The following is a 26,441-nucleotide window of genomic DNA, read 5'->3' on the forward strand; positions in this document are numbered from 1 at the left end:
ATAATCGATCCGTGTTGACCCCAAACGCTGTGTAAAATCAGTTCCGGATTCATTTTGGTTTTTCCGGGAGGCGCTCCATCTTTTCCCACCGTTTTACAGCCGTGGCCTTAAAACAGGCAAAAGATTAATTACACTCCAACCCACCGGGATAATTAGATAATTAGTATTTTGTATCTCGCTGTTTCTATAGCGCAAGGTGAGCTGTGTCTCTGTGATGACTGTATTGGCCTGTGTGATTACTTACAGCTGTTTAATCGATATGTTAGCTTCGAGGCTAACAGCTCTGTTAGCTTGGGTGTATCATAATTCATAATACACCCGTGTATCTCATAATAATTACAGAAATAAAAAGAACATTTCACTGCCAACGTCTAATTTAGAATAAAACCTACGCATATTTTAAGTGCTATTTTAAAATTTGGCTATTTTAATGTAATGTTAAGGTTCATATTGCTAGTGTTAGCCGGTCGTTTATGTATTGGTTGTGTGTGTGTGTGTCTGTTTGTGTGAGTGAATGTGTGTGTGTTAATGTGTGTGTGTTAATGTGTGTGTGTGTCTGTGAATGTGTGTGCGCGTGTGAGTCTGTTTGTGTGTGTGTTTGTTTGTTTGTGTGTGCGTGTGAGTGACTGTGTGTATGTGTGTCTGTTTGTATGTGTTTGTGAATGCGTGTGAGTCTGTGTGTGTTAATGTGTGTGTGTCTGTGAATGTGTGTGTGCACGTGTGAGTCTGTTTGTATGTGTTTGTGTGAGTGAGTGAGTGAATGTGTGTGCGTGTGAGTGAATGTGTGTGTGTGTCTGTTTGTATGCGTTTGTGAATGTGTCTGTGTGTGTGTGTGTGTGTCTGTGAATGTGTGTGCACGTGTGAGTCTGTTTGTATGTGTTTGTGAATGTGTGTGCGTGTGAGTCTGTGTGTGTTAATGTGTGTGTGTGTCTGTGAATGTGTGTGTGCGCGTGTGAGTCTGTTTGTATGTGTTTGTGTGTGTGAGTGAGTGAATGTGTGTGCGTGTGAGTGACTGTGTGTATGTGTCTGTTTGTATGTGTTTGTGAATGTGTGTGCGTGTGAGTCTGTGTGTGTGTGTGTCTGTGAATGTGTGTGTGCATGTGTGAGTCTGTTTGTATGTGTTTGTGAATGTGTGTGCGTGTGAGTCTGTGTGTGTGTCTGTGAATGTGTGTGTGTGCGTATGAGTCTGTGTGTGTGTGTGTCTGTGAATGTGTGTGTGCATGTGTGAGTCTGTTTGTATGTGTTTGTGTGTGTCTGTTTGTATGTGTTTGTGTGAATGTGTGTGTGTGTGAGTGAATGTGTGTGTGTGTGTGTCTGTTTGTATGCGTTTGTGAATGTGTGTGTGTGCGTGTGAGTCTGTGTGTGTGAGTCTGTGTGTAGCATCAAATATGTTTAATAAGCATAAAATGATTACATTCTTGTATATTTGGCTTCAAATTATGGTTAGGAGTATGAATGTGTCAATAAAACTCAGCCCTTCTATTGTGCAGATATTATAGCGTTTGTTTGATTATTTCTTTTTTTATTTTCTCCAGCTGACCTAAAAAAAAAAACAGTCAGAATGACAGACTCCAAGTACTTCACTACAAACAAGAAAGGTAACACATAGATTCAGTGACTGTTAGCTGTGAAATAAGATGTGAACGATTGATTGATTATATAAAAAAAGAAAGTCTACACACCTACAGCAAATTTATTTGGGGCGTGAATTACAGCTCTGTAGCTTGATGCCACAGCCACCATGCACGTTAAATAAATACACGTTCAGTTATACACATTCGGCCTTGGAATAAAATTTGGGAAACAATTGTTCCCAAAAGGTTCTACCTGGGTCTCGTTGGGCCATTTTAAAGACATTTCAAATTCTGTTGCTTAAAATATGACTTTAAAGGTGGAAAAAAAACTGGGGTGTGTAGACATTTTCTTTGCACCGAATCTATAGTTTATCAATGAAACTGATGTTTAAGAACGATGCACACGCTTAAAGTGGTTTCAGTTGTGCCGTTTCTTCTCTCCAGGAGAGATATTTGAACTAAAAGCTGAGCTGAACAATGAGAAAAAAGAGAAGAGGAAGGAAGCAGTGAAAAAGGTCATCGCTGCTATGACTGTAGGCAAGGATGTGAGGTAGGATTGTTTTATTATGTGTTGTTTCTTTTGCTTCAGGCTAAGGATCAAGTTTAAGGCCAAAGTCATTTTCTTTATGTGTTGACCTTTGATGCTTTCCAGCTGCTGTTTCCAGTCGTTTAGTACTTTTTCAGTAGACAAACCCTCGAAACACTTAAACAGACCTGTGGACATCACTGCTACAGAGTGTACTACATTTATAACTCAATAGCTGTCCTACATTTATTGTACCTTTCTTTTGTATCTACATTTTGATTGTCTGTCTGTTTTTCCATTTGTCATTTATCACTTTTTCCATTCTTTTTCCTTCCCTCCCTGTCTTCCTTCCTTCCTTTCTTATTTTCTCCAATCCCTCCCTCTCTTCCTTCTTCTCTTCCTTCCTTCCTATCTTCCTTCCTTTCTTCCTTCCTCCAATCCCTCCCTTTCTTCCTTCCTTCGTTCTGTCTGTTTCTTAACAATTCATTTAGGATTTACTCACAATTTTCTTTAGTGTGCCGTATGTTTCGTGTCTGTCCTCATCATTCCACACTAATTAGATCATGTCACATTTGGTTTAACTAAACAACTTCTTGCTTCAGGCCTGTGTTGAAATATCTGTGCTAGAATAATAACTGATCTACATAAACAGTTTATAAGGAGCAAAATTCTCCCAGCTTCATCAGCCTGCTACTAAATGAGTACAGTGACGCACGGTGCAGAATTGTTGATGATGATGAAGATGATGGTAATGTCTTCTCTTTCCTCTTTAGCTCTTTGTTTCCAGATGTGGTGAACTGCATGCAGACGGATAACCTGGAGCTGAAGAAGCTGGTGTATCTGTACCTGATGAACTATGCCAAGAGTCAGCCTGACATGGCCATCATGGCTGTCAACAGTTTTGTGAAGGCGAGCACATCTCCTGGTGTTAGAGAAGTGATCTGAGACTGGACAGTACAGTCACATGACTTGTAGAAAGGGGACATGTCACTATATGATGATCTAACTTCACCTGTGTGTTTCTGTCTCAGGACTGCGAAGACCCGAACCCTCTTATCCGTGCCCTGGCCGTGCGCACCATGGGCTGCATTCGCGTAGACAAGATCACCGAGTATCTGTGTGAGCCTCTGAGGAAGTGTCTAAAGGACGAGGACCCGTACGTGAGGAAGACTGCGGCCGTGTGTGTGGCCAAGCTGCATGACATCAACGCGCAGATGGTGGAGGATCAGGGCTTTCTGGATTCCCTCAGGGACCTGATCGCAGACTCCAACCCAATGGTGCGTAACTGTGTGTGTGTGTCAAGTAAGATGACTTCCACTTTCAGCCCACAGATGTGGCCCTCATTTTCTTTCCTTCTTTCCTTCCATCTTATTGTTTCTGTCATTTCTTCTTTCCTTCCTTCCTTACGTTTTTCACCTTTTTTTCATTCTTTCCCATTCGTTTCTTACATTTGTTCTAATTTTCAAATAGACAGCTTTCCCTCCCGATGAAAATATAGGGATGTGCGACCCCGGTCACTTTGTGTCAGATTTCCAGATAATCATTTCTTTTGAACAGAACTGAAGATTTCATGAAGGAAGTTCTCATGATTTTGAAACCCTATTTAAAATGATGTTTAAGTGAAAGCCTTTACGCTCTCTCCAGGTCGTAGCCAATGCTGTGGCAGCTCTGTCTGAGATCAGCGAGTCTCACCCCAACAGCAATCTGCTGGACCTGAACCCTCAGAACATCAACAAGCTGCTCACCGCCTTGAACGAGTGCACCGAGTGGGGACAGATCTTCATCCTGGACTGCTTGTCCAACTACAACCCTAAAGATGAGCGGGAAGCCCAGAGGTAAGAGAACACGTTTGAGGCCAAGCAGCAAAACAAATGGTTGCGCATTCTAATTCTGAGAAAAGAACAGAATGAATATTCCCAGTAATTAGAGCAATATTTATAACTTAAACCCTTTTATCACAGCCTGATGCCCAGATAAGTCATTTGTTTTGATGTAATTCCCTTTTATGACAGAAGATATTTGGTCATTGGATTACAGTCACTTAAGCCGCGTTCACACTGCAAGTCTTAATGCTCAATTCGGATATTTTGCTCAGATCTGATTTTTTTGTTTGCCTGTTCACATTACCTTTTAAAATGTGGCCTATATCAGATACCAGTGTGAACTGTTTGCTGTTTCGAACTGACCCGCACGCGCAAACGAACAATAACAATGACGTCACACGCAGCACGCCGTTGCGCTAAAGTTGGCGAGGTTATGGAGGAAGTAAGCATTTTCGCTTTTCTTTCTAAATGTTTGTGTAACGGCAGCACAGAGACGCAGTGTTTTGAAAATTTTCGGATGTCGAGGGCAACTTTTGATTATTTGATCCATTTTGTAGGCGTAGTCACGTTTGTGTGCGAACTCGCCGGCACAAAATTGTGACGAACGTCGATGTAGATTGACGTAAAAGTCGCATCAAATCCGCCTCGGTTGTTCACACTGCTGCCACATTGGTAATTTGGGTCAGATTTGGGTCTGATTCAGGACCACATATGGAAGTGGTCTAAATCTGATTTGAAAAAATCAGATCTGGGCTAGATTTGAGTGTTCACACTACTCCTGAAGAAGTCTGACCTGGTCACTTGACCCCAAAAAAATCAGATTTGGGCCACTTTTACCTGCAGTGTGAACGTGGCCTTAGTGAGAAAATATTTTCTGTGTATCAAGCTATTGACCATCAGCAGTCTAGTAATTCCAAGTATTCAACTTTGCATTTTTTCCCTCGTTGCCGTAGCATCTGCGAGCGCGTGACCCCACGCCTCTCACATGCCAACTCGGCTGTCGTGCTGTCGGCCGTCAAGGTCCTGATGAAATTCCTGGAGCTGCTGCCGAAGGACTCGGACTATTACAACACCCTGCTGAAGAAACTCTCTCCTCCTCTAGTGACTCTGCTGTCTGGCGAACCCGAGGTCCAGTACGTGGCCCTCAGGAACATCAACCTCATTGTGCAGAAGAGGTCAGAGTTTTAGCATTATTCAGAAACACACACACAGGGCTTGAGAACATGATGTCATATGACTAATCATTACAACAAATCCTTACCTACTGACTTATTTGGTCTAAACGATGTCGGATCATTACGGTAATCGTATAAAAATTAGACACCCAAACTTTTAGTTTCCCTGCATGGAGAAAAAAGCGAGGTAAAACAGCAATACAGCTGATGCCACTAGATGGTAGTATTACTCTACAGCACACCTTTCATAGTACACCAAAGGCTGAAATGGAATTGAATTTAAAACTCCTATACCTTATTGTTCTTAACTGAAGTCGTTACCATAAAGAAAGATGCACCAAACTGTGGCTTGATGTTGAAATCTGCATTATAGGCTAAAACGATTTCATATCAACAAAACAGTGGCAGCAAAGTCCAGGCCATCATTACTTAGGTCATTAGATTTACATTTACATTTACAGAATTTAGCAGACACTCTTATCCAGAGTGACTTACATTTTTTTATTTCAGTTTTATACACCTGAGCAATTGAGGGTTAAGGGCCTTGCTCAGGGGCCCTGCAGTGGCAACTTGGTGGACCTGGGATTCGAACCATTGACCTTTCCGATCAGTAGTCGAACACCTTAACCACTGAGCTACCACATCCCTATTAGATCCCTATTAGATGTTGTGACTTTGCACATAGTGGTTAGGGGCTGTTAGCATTTAATGTACTCAGTCATAATCCACTACATGTAACGCACTGCATTTGATATTTAGTGGCAGAAAACATGGCGGATAATCAGATGGATTGTATCCCAGAGGAACGCATCCAGTAGCAACATATAGAGCAATAAGAACGATCCGGATGTAACGCAGTATAATTATTTGTCTTAACATACTTACTATAAAAAACTGTGTTTCTTTGCCAGACCCGAGATCCTGAAGCAAGAGATCAAGGTGTTCTTTGTCAAGTACAACGATCCCATCTACGTCAAGCTGGAGAAACTGGACATCATGATCCGACTAGCCTCTCAGGCCAATATCGCCCAGGTCCGACCACCACAAACCCCTCGTTACTGTATTTTCACAATGTCGTGTTCATTTTTTTTGATTTATGTGTGACATTTTCTTGGTATTCTCTCCCCTCGCGCAAAGCGTTCTGTCCTTTACAACACTCGCACCAAGCCCAAAGGGAGCTGGTGTAACAGCTTCACTATCTGAGACGCAGTCTGTTCAATAGCTGCCAGCAAAATCCCTGCGTAAGCGCAGGCACGCTCAAACAAGTCTACTGTCAGTGGAGTAAACTCTGATTCACTGCACAGCCACTGTCACAGAACAGTAAACATTTTTATCCCTGTGGTAAAAACCTGGCTCTCGTCTGTCAGCCAAGCAAAGCATGCAAGGCAGAGATTTATTTTTTTTATCTTTCTTGGCTGTTTTGTGGATTAACACAATCTGTTGCAACATGGAGTACAGCAATCCGGGAAATATCCAGATCGACGAGTAAATCCAGGAGTAAAAATCAAGAGTTTTTTCATAATCAAGAGTTTTACATGGATTTTTTTTAAGCAAACTTGTGATCATGATCATGCCTTTACATTTCTATCCAAATGTCACAGTGAATACTGGATATTTTACCACAGAGAAATGCACAGAATTTAAGAACACAGATCCCTGAGCTGATATGATATGAGTTAATATCTGGACTGTGAGGTGGACCAGCGTCTGCACTATTGTTTTTTTTTTTTTTTTTTTTGGAAATGGTATGAGGTGAGTCAGTGTAGGTGAAATGAAAAGGTCATTTTTCTTGCTCCTAGGTATTGGCTGAGCTGAAGGAATATGCCACCGAGGTGGACGTGGACTTCGTGCGCAAGGCGGTCCGTGCCATTGGGCGCTGCGCTATAAAAGTCGAGGTGTGTTACGTTAATGCTGTTCAATGGGCTGAAATTCCTTCATCGGTGTCTTCTCAGTTTTTATTAAGGATGTGCTATTACAGGAAAATAATCTCTTTCTCTCTCTAACTCGGTCTGTCTGGTTGTCTCTTTTTACACACTAGCAATCGGCCGAGCGCTGCGTGAGCACCCTCCTGGACCTCATTCAGACAAAAGTGAACTACGTCGTGCAGGAGGCCATCGTGGTGATTCGAGATATTTTCCGCAAGTACCCCAACAAGTCAGTCTGTCTCGTTGTACTACATCATGTCCAAGCTGACACGTTCAATCTGATTCATGTTACAGTAAATTTTTATTTTTTTAATCCTATCCTTTAATCGTGCAGGTACGAAAGCATCATCGCCACTCTGTGTGAGAATCTGGACTCTCTGGACGAACCGGACGCTCGGGCCGCAATGATTTGGATCGTGGGCGAATACGCAGAGAGAATCGACAACGCAGACGAACTTCTGGAAAGCTTCCTCGAGGGCTTCCACGATGAAAGCACTCAGGTGAGCAGTTGTCTCACAAATTGGTACGAGTTAGATGGTCTGTTTATTACCTTATTACTGTTTCTTTTTTTCTTTTCATATCTATCCATTTGGAAATGGACTCATCCTGTATGTCTGGTTTTAAAAGTGCAAGGTTTCAGGTTTGTAGCGAGTGTTCTGATGCCATCCGGTTTGTCCTACAGGTTCAGCTCACCTTGCTGACAGCCATAGTGAAGCTGTTCCTGAAGAAACCCTCCGAAACGCAGGAGTTGGTGCAGCAAGTTCTCAGCCTGGCCACTCAAGTGAGACTCGTGAATTACTTTATAACTGCATAATCCACACTTTATGGCTAAGCAGTTTTATGTCCACTATTTCGTTAGAATGTTGCTGACTCAAGATAGTCATCTAATATCCATTGAATTTATAATCTGGTTCTTGTGAGCAGACCGCTCAAGACTGTAAAACGTGCTGGTGCGCTTTTGTATTTTTCCTCAGGACTCTGATAACCCTGACCTGAGAGATCGTGGCTACATCTATTGGCGTCTGCTGTCCACTGACCCGGTGACAGCCAAAGAGGTGGTGCTGTCCGAGAAGCCGCTGATCTCGGAGGAGACGGACCTGATCGAGCCCACGCTGCTGGATGAGCTTATATGTCACATCGGCTCGCTGGCCTCCGTCTACCACAAGCCGCCAAACGCTTTTGTGGAAGGCAGTCACGGCATCCACCGCAAGCACCTGCCCATCCAACACGGCAGGTAAACGGCTGGGATCTAACGGATTCAATGTAATTTTAAAAATGTGTTTTTGTTTTTTTTTTAAATTCTGTGTCTTGTGATTTTTATCATGAGTCCCTGAGAAGTAAACAAGTTGCCTAAATCCGTTTCTGCCAGTCTGACTACCATCCCGATGTCACACTGTGTCCTATTTTCTCTTCCGTAACAGCATCGATACTGGCGAGAGCCCAGTCAGCGGTGGCCCGGCTTCCGCCATCGACCAGCCCCAGGTTATTCCATCTCAAGGTGACCTCCTGGGTGACCTACTCAACCTCGACCTGGGTCCTCCAGTCAACGTGCCGCAGGTCTCGTCCATGCAGATGGGAGCCGTAGACCTTCTAGGAGGCGGGCTTGACAGTCTGGTAAACACCTTTTTATTCATTCATTCATTCATCTTCTACCGCTTATCCGAACTACCTCGGGTCACGGGGAGCCTGTGCCTATCTCAGGCGTCATTGGGCATCAAGGCAGGATACACCCTGGACAGAGTGCCAACCCATCACAGGGCACACACACACTCTCATTCACTCACACACTACGGACAATTTTCCAGAGATGCCAATCAACCTACCATGCATGTCTTTGGACCGGGGGAGGAAACCAGAGTACCCGGAGGAAACCCCCGAGGCACGAGGAGAACATGCAAACTCCACACACACAAGGCGGAGGCGGGAATCGAACCCCGACCCTGGAGGTGTGAGGCGAACGTGCTAACCACTAAGCCACCGTGCCCCCACCTTTTTATCTTTTTTTTAATTATTGAAATATTATTTAAGGTTTTCTGTTGCAAACCATTAGTCGATTATCGTGTTCATCAATTTTAAATATTTTTTTCCTGCGATGAAGAGCACTTTGTGTCAAACTTGACTCGACTGCACCTGTAGTTCAACATATAAAAGAATGACCACACTTTGCTACCTAATTACCACGGTCACGTCTCCCCAGAGGTTTCTGCTTAATGCAATTGGAGCAAAACATCGCCCGCAGCAAGGAGACGGCCATTTTGTTTTTCAGAGATTTCTCAACTTTTTTAAGCACCTATATAAGCATCATTTCGAGAAATACATTAAGCTACTTAGGTGTTTTGGTTTTGTTTGTTTGTTTTATCCAAGCAGTGCCTAGGAATCAACAGCGTTATGAAATTCTTGACTGCTGATTGGTCCGGAGGTAGTTTGAGTTTTGCAACAGTATGAGGTAAAGCTGTTCCTTTAGGATTTCTGGACATAGGAAAGCATTTCAGATGAAGCACAGCTGCTTTATGACAGACCACATCACACCACCATGCGTATTTTCTTATAAAAACACACGTGGGCATCGATAAGGATTATCTTCAGCAAAATGTATTCTGTTTTTATTGATCCACTTGGGGGAAAAAAAAACTAGGGGTTTGGGTTGAATGAAGGAATCTCTGGTCTGCACACAAACAATTTCTTTCAGCCATTGCATTGAGGTAAAAGTATTAGACCCGAGCCATAATGTTCTAACAATGGACGTTCAAGCTACCTTAGGCCTCGAATGGCGATTCGGCTTGATTGCTTTCTTCAGATCAGTATTCAAGAGGAGCAGTTGCTGAAATATATTGGCTCAGACCCAGGTTCAAAATGAACCGTGCCTCTTATGACCTGAGGTGGAAGCGTTGAACTCCATGACAGTAGACACAGCATGACAATCAAAGACGATCCTTATCCCTGGTGCTCGAAGTCTGGAATTCACCTCAAATGCCATTCGCCGCTCGAACTTTTCATAACCGGAAGAATCCGAGAGATATCTAAAACTCATTAAAAGGCTTAAGTGTCAAATCCTCTGCTCAGACAGTTTTATTTTTTTAAGCTAGTGTTTCTCCTCTACTGCCTAAAAAGTCTCTCCTCTCATTAAGAGTTCATAAAAAACGAATAAAGGTCTTTGACTTATCAGCAGCTCAGAGGAAACCATTAGAGCAAGTGATGGAATCGGGCCAATTTTAATGAAAGACACGGTCTGAAAGGCACAATAATGATCAGACTGCTTAAGAGGTGGAAATGAAAAGAAATGGTGTTTTGTTTTTTGTTTTGTTTTCCCGCAGACCTTTTGGCAAAGTTGACTTTCATATGTATTCTTTTAGCTTTGGGTGGTTGAACCCGTCAGATGGATTTGGAGAGGAACTTCAATTGTAGGTTAATAGCTAGTACAGCGGGGCAAAAAAAGAAAAATGAATAGCAGTTTTTTTTTTGTCTGTTCATGTTGTGTGACTACCACACACACACAAACTGTTGTTGGAGAATTGGCCAATGAGAGACTTCTTTGATTAGCACAATAATGAGGGGAGAAAAGTCAGCTAAATAATCAAACGTACAGCGACGGACTTCATTTCACTTTCATGTCAATCCGGACGAATGCTTCACAAATGCAGTACAAAGAAAGTAAATGAAATTTTAGTTGGTTAACATTGTAGGGGCCAGAACAGGTCCCATTGTACAGTATACTGTGTTACTGGCTACTTTAATTGGAGCACACAAAACACACATTGTCCAAGCTTTATAAAGTATGCGTCACGTCGGCGGTGTGTGGACAGACGGATACCTCCGTAGACCAGGAGACAGTCATGTGAGTGGGAGGGTTTTACTTAAATAAATAAGAAGTTGCGTCAGCTGTTGGCCTTGATCGTTTTTTTTTCCGAACTTTTGTCAGAATCGGTGAAACGGTTCAAGATTCCTTTGACCTGGAAAGTCTATCAGGAACCACTCGTTAAAGCAATACATCACCCAAAAGCTTCACAGCTAACCGGGAGTGAAAGCTGCTGGAAGCCACTTAGCACCATTTTAATTACATGCTCATTGGCTGCACTTGCTGTGATTAATTGCTAGAAATGCTGGAAATATCGAGTGTATTATTCCAAAAGCTATTTCCTCTCACTAGCCTACATTAACGTGCCTAATCATATATGTGCTGAGAAGGACGAATGGTTGAGCATTTGTGCTTCCTAGTGTGTGTGTGTGTGTGTGTGTTATATATATCTATATATATAGCAAAGAAATAAAGGAGAAAAAAATAAAGATGGCTGGTGAATATTTCCGCCATTGAGATATGTGATGGTTATACGTGACTCTCGGCCACAGCAAACCTCTCCCAAGATTTATTTTGCGCAGCTTTCGAGATTTATTAATGAGTGCCCTTTCCATCCCACTCCCTCACTTCCTTTACCCAACGAAGCCTGAAACGTGAACTCGATTTACCGCGTCTCAGTAAAAAGCTCCTGGACCACCCTGTCTGACCATTGTGAAGGTCGGCAGCTGTAATATGGAGCTACGACTTTCCCCAAATGACCCTTCTGCCGAGCTTAGGGCTTTACAGTTGCCGATTATTACTCAACGGTGAAGGTCCAACTAAGAAACGGCATAAAAGCATTTTCTATGCCAGCGAGTCGTATAAAGTAATGAATACATTGGTAGTTAAATGTTTTGAGCACAACCTTTATTATTGTTGTTATGATTAAGTCTGTTTTTTTGTTTTTTTTTGGTAGCTTGGTGGTGATCTTGGTGGAGGTGTTGGAGGCAGTCCTGCAGTAAGTAGACTGTATAAACATTATAATAAAACAGATCCAAACTCATTGGTTGACGTCTGATTGGCTGTGGAGTCAGATGTTTATATCACAGTTACACTACAACATTATGGCGAATGAATGATTATTAACCATGTGTTTGTTTGTTTTTTTTTGCTCGTCTTTAGGTCGGCCAGAACTTCATTCCTTCCTCGGTGCCAAACACGTTCGCACCGTCTCCCACTCCGGCGCCCATCAGCAGCGGCCTAAATGACCTGTTTGAACTCTCCACAAGCATGGCTATCAATACCGGGGGTTACATCGCACCAAAAGCTGTAAGTGGCAAATTTTTGTAAGTAGCCTACATCATTTAGAACCCAAAATGTCTTTAAAAAAAAACACTTTATAATTGTTGTAAGCTGGGCTCCATCTCTGAATGCATCCACGACCAGCATCAGAAACCGATTCTCATTTAAACCAAGAAAGCACTCGACTTCTCAAACATGTGTCCCTTCAGGACCGGTGGTGCATTAATTTGGTACGAATAAGGAATAAAACAAACCATGTGCTCTTGTAGGAAAATAATCAGCAAATGGGGTGCAGCTTGGCGTGAAGCGATTACCCCATTCCAAAGTCGATTATTTTCCTAGAACGTCGTTGCGTTTTATCGTCATGTCACCAGATTTTCATTTCATTTTACTAAGAACTGAGAACATTTTCATCATCAGAATCCACCATACAAGTTTTTTGTGAATGAGTTGGTGCTGTGGAAACAGCATTCATTCAAACAAGTGTTGGTATAAATCTGGTCTCCTGTCACCGTCTTCAGGTCCTGTAACACTCACTCATTCACATCATGTAGGTCACGTGCGTCGAGGGGCTGAGGGATTACGCTCGATTTAGTCTAATTCTGCCGCTGTCGCCTCCCATTCTTAGAAACGCCTGATATATCTAAGGAGTACGGCTCACTTGGGGATGCCACAAACGGCTTCATTAATATTATTTCCCCGAGCGAAGCCTAATGCAGAGACTCAACTGGGTTAGGACAGTAAAGACACCCAGTGCGAGGCAACTTTAATTTCTCCAACGTTTACATTTTCAGAACTTTCCCTTAGAAGCACAATGTACTCTTGTACCAGCATCTTAATTCATTAATTTATTTATTTAGTAGTTCATCATGGGCTGTAGGCTTGATTCTGGTGCTCATCGGTAGCTCTTCTCTTTTCAGGTGTGGTTGCCAGCTGTCAAGGCAAAAGGGTTAGAAATTTCTGGAACGTTCTCCCGCCGTCAGGGTCACATGTACATGGACATGACTTTCATCAACAAAGCACTGCAGCATATGACCGACTTTGCCATCCAGTTTAATAAGAACAGGTATCTTTTTTTATATATATATATATATATATATATAAATATCTTCCCTTATATGATGCGTATACATGTCCATGTGTCTAACCAACGTCTCCTGTGTAGTTTCGGAGTGATTCCCACCACACCTTTACCCATTCACACACCTCTAATGCCGAACCAAAACATCGACATCTCCCTGCCGCTCAACACCATCGGACCCGTTATGAAGATGGACCCTCTCAACAACCTCCAGGTAGGAACGTTAGATCGTCAGCGTTCATCATTCAGTACCTAACCCACCTTGCAGCATTCGACTCCAAATTATCCAGCTCGTTTTTTCTCACAATTACACCTGGTTATGTAATTATCTCTCCTCCACCCACCTGTCACCGAGATTCATTAGTTCCATCAGGAATCCGCATCGTTATAATGAATGCTGATTTAAAAAAAAAAAAACAAAAAAAAAAAAGTCACTGTAGCGAGCTTTTGCTGGCAGCATCGAGCTTTTGCTGGCGGCATCAGCTCTCGTGAGCCGATCCATCAGCCGAATACGCCACGTTCATTGCTCTCGCTTTTAGCCGAACTAGACGAATCGCGATTCGCTCAGAAATCACCGCCTCCCCCTGTAGGTTTGGACAGTCTCCAGCTCTTAGCCCCTTGCTGGCAGCCTGCAGCTTGAGGAATAGCTGATGTGGAGAAATCCAGCCGTGAGGGCTGTGCACAGCGTGCTCCAGTTCTACCCTCCACACCATAACGATCTGTGAAATTTCCTCCAGCAGTTCCCTGGTGAGACGACGAGCGCGTCGCCTCGTCTTTCCAGCAGTTTGCTGTCAAACTGCTTTTTTTTTGTTTTGTTTTTTTAACTATTTATTTTTTTACTTCGTGTATTCTCAATCTCCCAATGCCTCAGAATGTTGCAAGATTTTTTTTTTCATTTATTTTTTTCTTCTTCATGGCAGAAACGGCACTTGCACCTGTTCATTCGGCAGCCAGCAAAGCTCCAGCAGAGATTGTTTATGAGACGGTTGTTTAGAAGCGCGGGTCCGTGTGAAAAACCCCCCGCTGTCCCCAGAGTAGCCTGCCAAGACCTTGGAGTTTCAGGCTTCTTGTGTCCTTTTATTATAACCACACGAAAACTAGCGGCTTCAATATTGTTTAGCCTTTAACACCACAGTGCTTTCAAGTTCTCACATCAGACAGTGTTGATTAATTTTCCAGAACAGCAGACACAATATATCTGTCCAGTGGATTTTTCTGGCCTTGCTTGAAGCAAGAGTTTTTCAGTTCTGACCTTTTTAATAGCAGATAATAGCCCTTATGATGTGAAAAGTAATTGATTTTCTCCTTTCACATTCTATTTTTTATGACAAAGAAACTATGACTCACTTGGGTATCATCATAATGTAGGCTTTTCGGCATATTCTTGTCTTGCACAGTCATTCGTGTTTTTTAAAAGGTTAACCAATTGCTCACCAAAATGTGCACCAGTATAAATATAAGATAAGTCATTCCCAGTAAAAAAAAACAAGCTTTACACCGAGGAGTTTAAACCTCTGCAGAAGTATAAGGTAGCATCAGCAGTTTTGTTGGGAAATTAGCTGAAGCTGGCTGCTTTCAAACATCTGAATGCTCCTTGTGGTTAGAGGGCCTGAATGCTAGGAACATTGACTTTGACTTGACATGACATGACATTGACTTGACATGACAGAGCTATTATTACCCAGATTGGTTACAAATCAGTTTATTCCATTTGCATACAGTTTTTCTTCTGAATAGATGTTTTAAAGACAGCTACCAGGCTGGGAGGAGAAATATCAGTGCAGTAAACATCGCTCACCTCACCTTTTTAATCAAATCGTGCTACTGTGACAAATGACCAAGAGAAGTGTTTTTGGTATCAATATTGCTGCTCTCTGGAACTGTCTTTTTTTCCACTTAAGAAAAACTCCGTCCTATTTTAAATACAGCTCACCTTCTGTCATCAATGCCGCAGCAGTGCAGAGAATAAAATGTGCTCAAGAGCTTCACTAAACATTAACATCAAACATCACGATGTGGAGAAACGGCATCTTAGCTCGACAGGCTGGTTTAAGTATTTAACAGAAATCCCGACTCCTGGTATCCATGGTTACAGTGAAGAAAGAAGTTCGATAAAGAAAGACGATCCAGAACAAATGTGGATAGGTGCAGCGAGTTCAGCCAAAAAAGGTTTTACTCTCGGAAAGTTGACCGTGGAAATCCCAAGGCTCTTTCTCTGGCACTCATTTGTTCCTGTGTTGTTGCAGCCTTGACCCTCTAGTAGCTATCTTCAAGCAAATTTATTTTAAAATCTATGTAAATGTAATCCTGTATAATTCTGCGAGTCGGAATAGGGTCATTACTGTGTCACGCTTTCCCGGTGAGTCATTCGCAGTTCTACAGTTACACTCATTCACCCGTGACACCTATCGAACTCTGAGATACTAAAGAAGTCCGAGATTCATTCATCCTGAATAGTTAGTTCTTCTTTAAAATTAAAAATGCTGTGATTTATTGTAAAGAGTCTGACCTCCAATCTCTTCCGTCCTACAGGTAGCTGTGAAAAACAGCATCGACGTCTTCTACTTCAGCGTGCTCATTCCGCTCAACGTCTTCTTCGTCGAGGACGGCAAAATGGGTAAATGTTTGTTACTTTGCTTGCAATACGGCCTGCATTCACTACTCAAGCCGAGCATAAATAAAATAAGACCCTAGTAGTCCCTAAGGAACAGGTTTCCCATGTACCTCCGTGTTGCGCCATCGGAAAAAGTGAGTGTAATAGCTTTCTGATGGATTTTTATTTATTTATTTATTTATTTTGGTCTTCACAGAGCGCCAGGTATTCTTAGCCACGTGGAAAGACATTCCCAATGAGAATGAGCTGCAGTACCAAATCAAGGAGTGCCACTTAAATGCAGGTAAGGGATTTTGTGTGTTTTTTTTTTTACGTGATCCACTGCATTAAAATAAGCTGAGTAATCGGTGCTCGCCGAACCGGAGCGCTCCAAGCATTTTATCAACGGATTCAGTCCTATCTAAACTTGTTATCCAGAGCGACATCCATTTTTGTCTCATTTTATACAACTGAGCATTTGAGAGTTATCGGCCGTAAGTCGCACCACTGAGAAACTTTAATCATCGCATGACTTGTTTTTTCTTTATTGTGAAGCTGTGAAATTCTGAAAAACATCTAAGTAAAACGCCACGTTTTTAAAATTCGACTTTTCTTATATTTGTCATTGGCTCCAAAGTAAGCGGTTCACAAGGAAAACCTCTACTGTTTTTCAAAAGTAGGTCAGGAATGTAGGTAGAGATCTATTTACACCTACACACTGTCAGAAATAACGGTACCATCTGTACCTGAGGTGGTATGGATAAGGGTACATCATTTGCTTCATTTAGTACACATCTACCCTCGGAGGTGCAAGTGTTGTACTTTAAATAGAATTATTATGATTTAAAAATCTTAATTTTTTTTTTTTTTTTTAATGTTTAAGCTGTAACCTCAAGACAAGTGGCTTAGAAACCCTATTTGGAAAACTGAATCCTCCTGTCAGTCATTGATTCTGAGGGGTTGGGCTTTGTGATCATGGGTGGGAATTGGGGGGTTTGGCGAGCAGTGATTAAGCTTAAAGTCTCAAAAAAACTCATCCTTCAAATGTCAAACCCATCTACATAACTGATAAAGAACTAATCTTGATTTTTGTTAAGGTACAAGATAAATACCACCCGTACAAAAAGATGTACTCATTATGCTAATACGCGAATGCTTCAATTCCACCTTTATTGTTTTTGGAATGTGATTGTGGCTCTCCAGACAATGGGACGAAATCTCAGTGGTTACAGCAGCCTGGTGTTTTTCCCTCATTGCCACTCTGTGCTCGACTGCTGATTGCGTCTCGCTTGTTTAATGGCGTCGTGAGACAGATGTGGCCCTGAGGGGGTTTTGTTTTCCTTGTAGACTTCTGGATACCTACAAATAACCAATAATCAACGAACACACAGGTGTAGAACGTGCATTTAAATACCACTCCAGCTACAATACACCCACCCCACACACACACTCACCAACTAATCACTCTTTTGCACTTTTCCTTTTCACACCTTCAGATCGCCATTTGTCACTCACTTGAAACAAGCACTCTGTCTGCAATATGCACTTCTTCTCTTCTCATTATAAAGTCATTATCTTTTATAAGGCAGGACCTCTGTCTGGTACCAGTCGCTTACTCCTGCAGCTGTGTTAATCTTTATAAAGATGTGAACGCAGACTGGATTTGGGAAAAGAATAAACCGTTTTAATATTATCATCAATATTATTATCCACGTTTGACTGCAGCTCAGTTTCGTAATCAGGACTGTAGCTCCGTCTCGCTCTTGCTCTTGCTCGCTCAGTCTGTCCCTTCAATAAGATCACAGCCTTATTGAAACATTCACATTCAGGCAGTGGTTAATTTGAGTGTCAGTCTCGGTTTGACAGCACCGCTGGTAGGAGGGAGGGTTATACAGCTATGTGACTGAGCTGCCTGCCTGTCTGACTGACTGCATTCTGTCTGTCTTCTTACCTCGTTATTTAATTCATTCAAATGTACAAATTGCTGTGGTGTAAAAGGAATAAAACACTATGGGGCACACTGTTGTCATGAAAAATAGTCAGCAGCCAACCGACAAGATGGCTGAAATTTTTTTTTTTTGTAATGACGTTATCATTTCTGTCTGTCTATCACTTGTTTTCAGATACAAATTCTTGATTTTTTTTGGTAAATTCACTGCTTTATAAAGCTGTGTTGCCCTCGGTGTCATCATCCTCTTTTTACATCTCTCTCTCTCTCACACCAGCTCAATCTCCTCCCATGCTTTCTGATGCCCTGCCAAGCCTCCGTCTGATCGCAGTCTGTCGACCATCATCTCACTGTTACAGCTGCTGCCTCAGTCCCTCTACAATCTGTCAGGGGTCAGGCCTTTAGTGTGATAGTGTGTGGGGGAGACAATACTTAAGCCTTCTCACATGACTATAGCACTACACTTTATAAATGTTGACTCACCTCACAATTTCTGCAAATGTTCACAAATTCTGCCAGATTTTCGTGTTTTATATATATATATATAAATATACATATATATATATATATGTGTGTGTGTGTGTTTAGCAAGGTTTTAGACATCTTTAGGCTAATTGACTGTTTACACCACCATGTTTGCAAATCTGGCTCCATATCTACTTAAATGTGGTATATAAATATCTTTTGAAGAAAGCCTAGACAAGTTTAAAATAGTAAATAAATCCTCAGGGTTTGTTGGAGAACAAATGCAGCCATGCAGTATCAGACTAAAAGAGCTATCAAAACAGGGCGAAGTTCTGGTTAATTAATGGGAAAAAATATTATTCCAGTCTAGCATAAAGACGGAAAATACATGACACAACTGTAACTCTGCCTAGAGAAGGACGTCCGCTAAAATTCCTAGTCAGAAATGTATTAGTCAGATAAAGAAGCCAAGGTTTAGGCTCAAAATAGTGCTACCACCACCATGCTTCACTGTAAGGATGGGGTTCTCAGACTTTTTGTTTTCGAATGCTAGTAAATCAAGTGCTCTGTGCCAAGGCCAGAAAGGCTCTCATGGTAATTGGAAAATCGGTTGATGTCAGTGACTCCTATCATGCTGAAATGCCAGACATGTGAAAAGGTTATTTATCTATTGCTCTGGAGTTTTCAGTTAATCATTGCCCCCTCAGTGAATAGCTAATTAACCTGTTCTGCCATTGTTTTCATCTTCAGTTCCAGACCCAGCGTGATAAGTCCCAGATAAGTGATCTGTAAGAAATCTTCTCGATGCAATGTAATGTTGGTTTAATGCTGTATTTGTCTGATTTCACAGCCTGTCACAATATTATGCAAGAAAACACAGGTCAAGACAGAAAGGTCTGCACTTTACAGATGAGTCACATAAAAAGTGTGAATAGAACAAATGCCACCAGTTTGCTAAATGTCAGTAAAACCAAAACAAATCCAGACCTGTAGGATGTGGTTGTGTTTTTGTAGTTTACAGATTAGTGTAGATTACAGTTTCGTTCCTTAATGCTGTGTAGCATTAAAGCTAGTGAGGACCAGTTAGAGCCTTGTAGGTCTTGTTTACTGTTTCCTTTAGTCCCCTTTCTTCTTCCTTTTCTTTTTTTTTTTTTTGGACAAATTTCAAACTAACCCGACACGAGTTCAAGCAAAGTGTGACAATGTAACTGACACTGTTTGTGTGTGTGTGTGTGGCCCCAACAGACACTGTGTCAGGCAAGCTGCAGAATAACAACATCTACACCATTGCCAAGCGGAATGTTGAGGGCCAGGACATGCTCTATCAGTCCCTGAAACTCACTAACGGCATCTGGATTCTCGCCGAGCTGCGCATCCAACCTGGCAACCCCAACTACACGGTAAATCTCTCCTGTAACTTACTGTCAACACAAGAACTGATGGTGATAAATAACACATCCTGAACTGGATGAAGCTAAGTGCCCCAGACAGCACTCAGCAAGCTTAATTTAGATGCAAAGTGGTGCACTATGAGGATAGTAAGATTTCGTGATCCTAATCCTATGCTGTGTAAGCACAGGAAGGTCAAAAGGTCTGAATGTATTGAATAACACTTTCTCTATTGAGTTTGACCTACATCTTGCCCTCTGACAAGACCATGTAGGTTTAAAGACATGTTGAATTCCACCGAGCATTATATTTTCCAAGGTTCTAGAGCATAGGTCACTAACAGGCGGACCGCGGTCCGGGTCCGGACCCAGAAGCTGTCCAATCCGGACCCGGACCCACGGCCAAAACAAAAGGTTATGATTTAAAACTTGATGAAGCGCTTCTATTTTATCTAGCACAGCTTTTGCAATATTTACGGTAAAGGTAGTGGAAACGCACAGACCAATTGCATGCGAGTTAAGCCATCCCACGTGATACCACTCAGCCAATCAAGTTTGTGCATTGCTGAAGTAAACACTGCGACTCAACAGTGCAAGACAGATGAGAGAGAATTAGAGTAAAGTTACACGTGAAAGAAAGATAGCGATACATGTAGAAAACAAAGGGAGAGAAACAGACGAGTGAGACGGAGAAAGGGAGAGAAACAGACGAGTGAGACGGAGAAAGGGAGAATATAGAACAAATGCCGCTCTCCAAAAAAAGAAACGTGGACAGCGAAAACATTTAATCCAGAATGGACAGACTCATTTCTGTTCACACTTCCCACTGGGAGCACTAAACCAGTGTGTCTCATATGTTCAGAAACCGTGGCATTTATTAAAAGTGCCAATGTGAAACGCCATTATGAGACAAAAAAAAACAGTGTGTCTCATATGTTCAGAAACGGTGGCACTTATTAAAAGTGTCAATGTGAAACGCCATTATGAGACAAAACATAAAGGTTTTGAACAAACCTATCCACTCAAATCTGAAGACAGCGTCCCTGAGACAGCTTTCCCAGGTCTGAGGAAAGTAGCCATAACCCTGACCATGTTTGGCTCTACATACAACTGCGAGGCAGCTTTCTCTACAATGAACCTAATCCAAACTAAATATCGTTCCAGGCTCACTAATGAGCACCTCCACATGTGTATGAGAACGGCCCTGACTCCATTCAAGCCCAGGTTTAAAATCCTGGAGAGCTCAGTTCTCTCACTGAGATATAAAAGGGAAAGTTAAGCACTTTATTTAAACACACAATTTTCACATTTTATTTATTTTCTCTTATTTTGAAATGTAGCCCTATTTATATTTATTTAATGAGAGAACTTTATACATATCTACAGTCATACATATGTTCAGTTCTATGTTACGTGACAATAAATATTGTCAAAGTTTTTGAATTGTACTGCATTTATTTGATTTGACAGTCAGGTATTGATTGCTTGCAGATGTTGATACAACTACTAGGCTACATAAATATTATCACACTAACTAGTTAGACATTATGATCTTCTGGACCTTTGCTTCAAGAAATTTTCTCTTACTGGAGTTCTTTCAATTTTAGTTGAATACCTCTGTTCTAGAGCATAAAAATGTTTTTCAGTGAATGCAAGAGAGCATCATTAAGTCCTCGTTCTCTACCTGCCTCTTACGTAAGATAAGCGTCTGACATGCTAGAGTGCTGTTGAATATTTATAAATTCTAATACATGACATCAGCAGTTGAGATACATGCGACGTTGCATTGCAATAACTTTCCATATTCTCTTGTGTACCTCTCGCCGCGAGAAGGGAGAGTGACCTTCGCTTTGCAGTAATACACATAGACAATACACATACTGCAGCAGCTCCACTGAAGGACACTTGTCAAGGATGGAATGTTAGATTGAAATGAACATAATGTTCTCTGGTGGTTCGAGTACACATCCTGCCACACCGTGGCAAAATTTCGTTCCATTAAACATCTCTTTGAGGTTGGTGGTTATTTGAATAGATAAACTGTTGATTAGAGCACTGACTGTTCAAGCTTTTTCAGCAGGCATCTATTCAGTCACTACCATGAGACCTGTATACCTGTGATTCCCCGTATAATGTAATTGGTTGTAATAGGAATTTAGCTTTGCTTTTCTTGGCAGCATTGGTGTAGCTAGACTTTGGATTAATAATAGAGCAAGTCCAGCTGGCTTTACAGCCAGGAGCAAGTGACAAAAAGATTTTAACTGCCTGGCAGAACCCTCGAAACACACACACACACACACGCACATCACACCAGTTGGAAGTAGGAGTGAATGAGAATGAAGAAGTCCGTTCCGGTTTCAAGCGAACACTGGACAGCAAGTGAAAAAGCCATTTGACCAAATTGTCTCCACTGAAGTTATTGTTTTGATTTTATATATATACACACACACACACACACACACATACACATATGTATAAAATATAACTTCTGGCTTCCCAGTAAGATTAGATCATATTAATGTTGTGTTAATTTAACAACGTATATTCCTGATAGCATGGAACAGAGGAAACTGAAGTGTTTGGACTGAGCTCACACCGGTTCTTATCCCACTTTTCCAATAAACTTTGCTACTAAGAGCCATGATTTCTTGTTACTGCACTCTGCTCTTAACTGGTTAAAGTTCATTGGTGTCAACTTTGGTGTCTCATCTCATAGTCCACATTATTCCATACATGGGATGTTCTGTGGGATTGTGTTCCATCATTACAAACAAATGGTCCCACTGTTCCATCAGGCTTGTTGAACAAGTCACACAGATTTGGCCTAATGCACTTTGGAGGTAGTCTTCATGGAATGCACGACTGGTTGTTGTTGCGTCTGGACAATGAACTGACCGTTCACTCTTATGTTAAATTTGTTAAATCCATCCTGGTGCACAGACTATTGACATTCTGTTGGAATGCTGGATGTTTTTTTTTTTCTTCTTCTTTTTTCCCTCTCTTCCCCGGGAAGCTTATTAGACCAGTGTATTCTCAGACCCTTGAGTAGAAATACAACAAATGGATCACATTCAGCAAGCATCTTATTTCCAAGGATGCCATTCATGATGTATTTTAGGTCAAAGTCATTAGGTCAAATGGAAAAAAATGTCAATGATTTGTGTGAAACTAAAAATGTGCAATTGTACTAAGAAATTAGAGACGTGAAACACCTGAGTGAAGAACTCTAGTCTTGATTCAGTTTATCCAATTGCATACAATCTTGTTATTTGTTTAGCTGACGGCAGCTTCTCATTCCAGAGACTAGCTGGTCGTGGCTTAATTTATTTACCCTCTCCGTGCCACTAGACAAAACAAGAAGCTGTCCCAAACAAAACATCACTTCAGATTGTTGTATTTATAGCTGTGAACGTTCACTCAGTCAACAAGCTAGATAAATTTAACTTGAATTGCCCTGATCTACAGTTTTGTGTGTAGGTGGTGGTGTTTTTTTTTACACTAGGCTTAGACTGCATAATTAAATGTATTTTGTAAGCTTGGAATACACATTAGAGTTCATTTGATGGCATAAAGCAAGAGACATGTAGCTCTGTAGGCAAGTGCTTTTGTTCAGGACCTCCTGAAGTGAATGACGGGTTATTCATTGGTTAGACACCAGATAAGAGCAGACTCCTCCGCTTAAGCTCTCACACAGAGAGTATAACTGAGCTGCCATTGAAGCAGTAGTACAAATGGAGTGAGCAGGTTTTATCAACATACAGCAGCTTTTCATTACTAAGTACATTACATTCATGCTAATTAGTTAATCCTTTAATTCAAAAAGAAGAAAAGGGTTAAAACGACATGCTATTAAAAGATCAGAGATCGCTTTGACCTTTCATTTTCTATCACGCCGATCATTACTAATTTTCTGTCGTTTTTTTTCACAGCTCTCTCTGAAGTGCAGAGCTCCAGAAGTGTCTCAGTACGTGTACCAGATGTATGATGCTGTGCTGAAGAACTGAAGATCGAAATCTCTCCACAAACAGTCTTTCCTCCTATCATTCCTGTGGTACAAGAACAAACTTCACCTTTTCCCATTTCTGTTTTCTAGGATTTGTAATGTTTCACTGCTTGATATAGTGTCCTGGTAGCGACCACATACGTTAGCCAAAATGTCTGCTGTGTGAGGGGAAAAAAAAGTTGCAGGTGGTGCATTGTGCCACTCGGTCGCATTTATTATGTTATACCTACAGTTATAAAAATGTCTGTAAATGAAGTGTGACTGTATTTTTCCCTTTCACACACTTGCGCTGTATTTGCCATGCTTGATTTTGTTCATTCAATGAGTCAGGTTGTTTTTCAGTGCAATTTCACATTTTCAGGCAGAATCAATGCCACATATACTGAGGTTCTGGAGCCAGGAGGGCCTTGATATCTTAATCAGGAGGCAGATGAGATGAGGGTTCTAATAAACATCATCTTAGAGTCAGTGGTTCAGAGCCACTTTTAGTAGCTCCATGGGGATTTTGCCTTTAGTTTAAAAAAAAAAAAAAAAAATCACACCTGAAATAGTACATTCAGCGTTGTATGATGTGTGAAATATGCTTCGCATGCCTTAACTTGTTCCTCTTAAATGCTCACCTATAAATTCCTAAGCTAATATAAAGTATATTGTTCAGTCTCGGTTACACTCCATTTCACAACCACTGCCACAAAGCAACTAGCAGTCCTCGTTGCAGGTATGCTGGTATTATTTCTGTTTCAAGCACTTTCATATTCTTCCTAGACTGAAGGCAGTCAGATTTTAACCCGTTTTATCGTCACGTTGTTAGCTGTATGCTTCTGTGCAGTGATCGTGTACTGTGATTTATATAAAGGTATCACACTCATGCATTATTAGAAACCATTCATCCACTAACCCTGTACTAGAGCCTGAACGTCACGTCATTTCTGAAGTGCTTTAGAATAAACGTTAAGGGAGCAACGATGTCATTTGTGTGGTGGTGTAATTCAGAGTAAATACGTCAACGTGTCCCATGGAAGCATTGCTCTAAAGAAAGTTCTACGCTGCACATTCTGTTAGTTAATGTAAATGTTAAAGCCCGAGCTCAGTTCTAATGCTTAGCTTCATGTGACGTGTGCAGTAGTGCTTTCAGTCTTAGTAGATATTATCATAAGCATGAGTAATCATAGGAAAAGTAGATAGACTGCGTCTGTTGTGGGGGAAATTTCTTTTGAAAAATTTGTCTAGATGTTTCATACAGAAGGCAGCCTTCCTGTCCACCGTATTCAGAGGCCAACACAGCTAACACTTCCCCAGTCATTCCACCTCTTCACTCATTCCTCGCATTGACACTCGCTGCCAATGTTTTGCTTCATGTATTTTCATTTTTGAATAAATCAACGAATAATAAAAATAATAAATAAATAAAAATCGTCCCTGACCGTAGCGCCTGCGTGTTTCTTTTATCCTTCTATTGGATTTGGAGATAATGCCTTTGATCCTGGTGACGCACGTGCCAGCCTGTAATCTCTCCACTTTATTAGAGCTTCAAGCTGAATGCTGAACAAGAGCCTGACACCCCAAGCAGTTGATTAGGCTTTCTAGCAATATGACAGTAAAAGATGAATGTTTCATCGCTAAACAAACCCTTTTTCCACCATCTTATTGCGTTAACTATCAAATATGTATGAGCGTGCTTTGTAAGAAAAATTATCCATGGGAATGACGTAGTCTAACACAAACAGGGAAATAAAAGTCTTTTTAGTTTTATACCAACATCCTCTCATTTTTGTTTCTTTCTCTTGAATTTAAATTCAAGTTACAGAGAAACTGTAAAGGGTAAACTTCTAAAGTGCTGACACGAGACTTACAATCATCTGCTAAACTCTACACAGTAAACTTTCCAATATAAATGATTACACATTTTTTTTCTCAATAGATCAGTTTACCTTGAGCTTTGGCAACATAATGTTCTTTACGTTGTTGCTATAAAAATGACAACGTTATAGAAAAATTGTAACAAACCTGTTTTGCCTTGCAGTTGGAACTTATGTACGACTGGTGATGTTAAAAAACGTCTGTATCCGACTGGATTTCAGTCCAGCACGAAGCTGATACAAACCCTGATATAGATACTCCATATCAGTGCAGAGCAATGTTACTTATACTGGTTAGTAGTGCAGAATAAAATTTTTATCACACCTTCAGTTAAGGCAAAACTGTCAATAAGCAAGGCCACCTTCTTATTCTTCTGCAAATATGTCCTTTATGACACATGATGAAATTACTTGGAATTCTTCTGGAAAAACTGAAAGTAATACCCACGTAGCCTGCTTATTATAGATCAGAGCTCAGACATCCTGTGCTGCATTCCTGTCGATTTCACGCACAATTTAAATGTTAAGATTCAAAGCCTCAATAAAACCCCGAGTCCAGCAGATGGTAACCTTTTTAAGGCTTACTCTAAGGCTGGGGAAAAAGTGCATGAATCATTAAGCTCTAACATATACACACACACACACACCTGGACACATCTGGGCACCGAGCGTGTAAGTAACGCGCGGACAGGTATGGACCACGTGGTTACTTAGCAACAAGAGGAAAAGTCTGGGTTGCTAAGAAACAGCCGCCTTACTACAGCACGTCGAGAGACGCAGGATGCGCACATGTTTAGTAGTAAAGCAAAAACACACACACACACACACACACACACATATCCTGGGAGAAATCCCTGTACAACTGCGACAAATCAGGAATGAGATATGCACGGGAATAGTGTTCCTTTTAGTCGAGATTTAAAGGATGTTTTATTTAAAATAAATACAAAAATAAAAACGCAACTTGTGTCAAATTTGTTGAAAAAGCATCCATCGTGCATATT

The 26,441-nt window shown here is 41.3% G+C and overlaps 1 protein-coding gene across 1 annotated transcript; it reads left to right on the forward strand.

Moving 5' to 3' along the window:
• Window positions 1-56: 56 nt before the first annotated feature.
• Window positions 57-25,006, forward strand: ap2b1 (adaptor related protein complex 2 subunit beta 1). The gene is made up of 22 exons (XM_060862418.1): window positions 57-196; window positions 1,536-1,598; window positions 2,019-2,124; window positions 2,874-3,009; window positions 3,132-3,377; window positions 3,745-3,935; window positions 4,877-5,098; window positions 6,010-6,130; window positions 6,898-6,993; window positions 7,137-7,252; window positions 7,358-7,523; window positions 7,706-7,804; window positions 7,998-8,257; window positions 8,445-8,637; window positions 11,775-11,816; window positions 11,981-12,127; window positions 13,021-13,166; window positions 13,266-13,395; window positions 15,714-15,798; window positions 15,992-16,078; window positions 19,433-19,587; window positions 23,505-25,006. The coding sequence occupies exons 2-22, from the start codon at window positions 1,562-1,564 to the stop codon at window positions 23,577-23,579; spliced, it is 2,856 nt and encodes a 951-aa protein (XP_060718401.1). The 5' UTR covers window positions 57-196; window positions 1,536-1,561; the 3' UTR covers window positions 23,580-25,006.
• The last annotated feature ends 1,435 nt before the right edge of the window (window positions 25,007-26,441 follow it).

The sequence above is a fragment of the Tachysurus vachellii genome, chromosome 26 (genome assembly GCF_030014155.1).
Source record: "Tachysurus vachellii isolate PV-2020 chromosome 26, HZAU_Pvac_v1, whole genome shotgun sequence".
Lineage (NCBI taxonomy): Eukaryota > Metazoa > Chordata > Actinopteri > Siluriformes > Bagridae > Tachysurus > Tachysurus vachellii.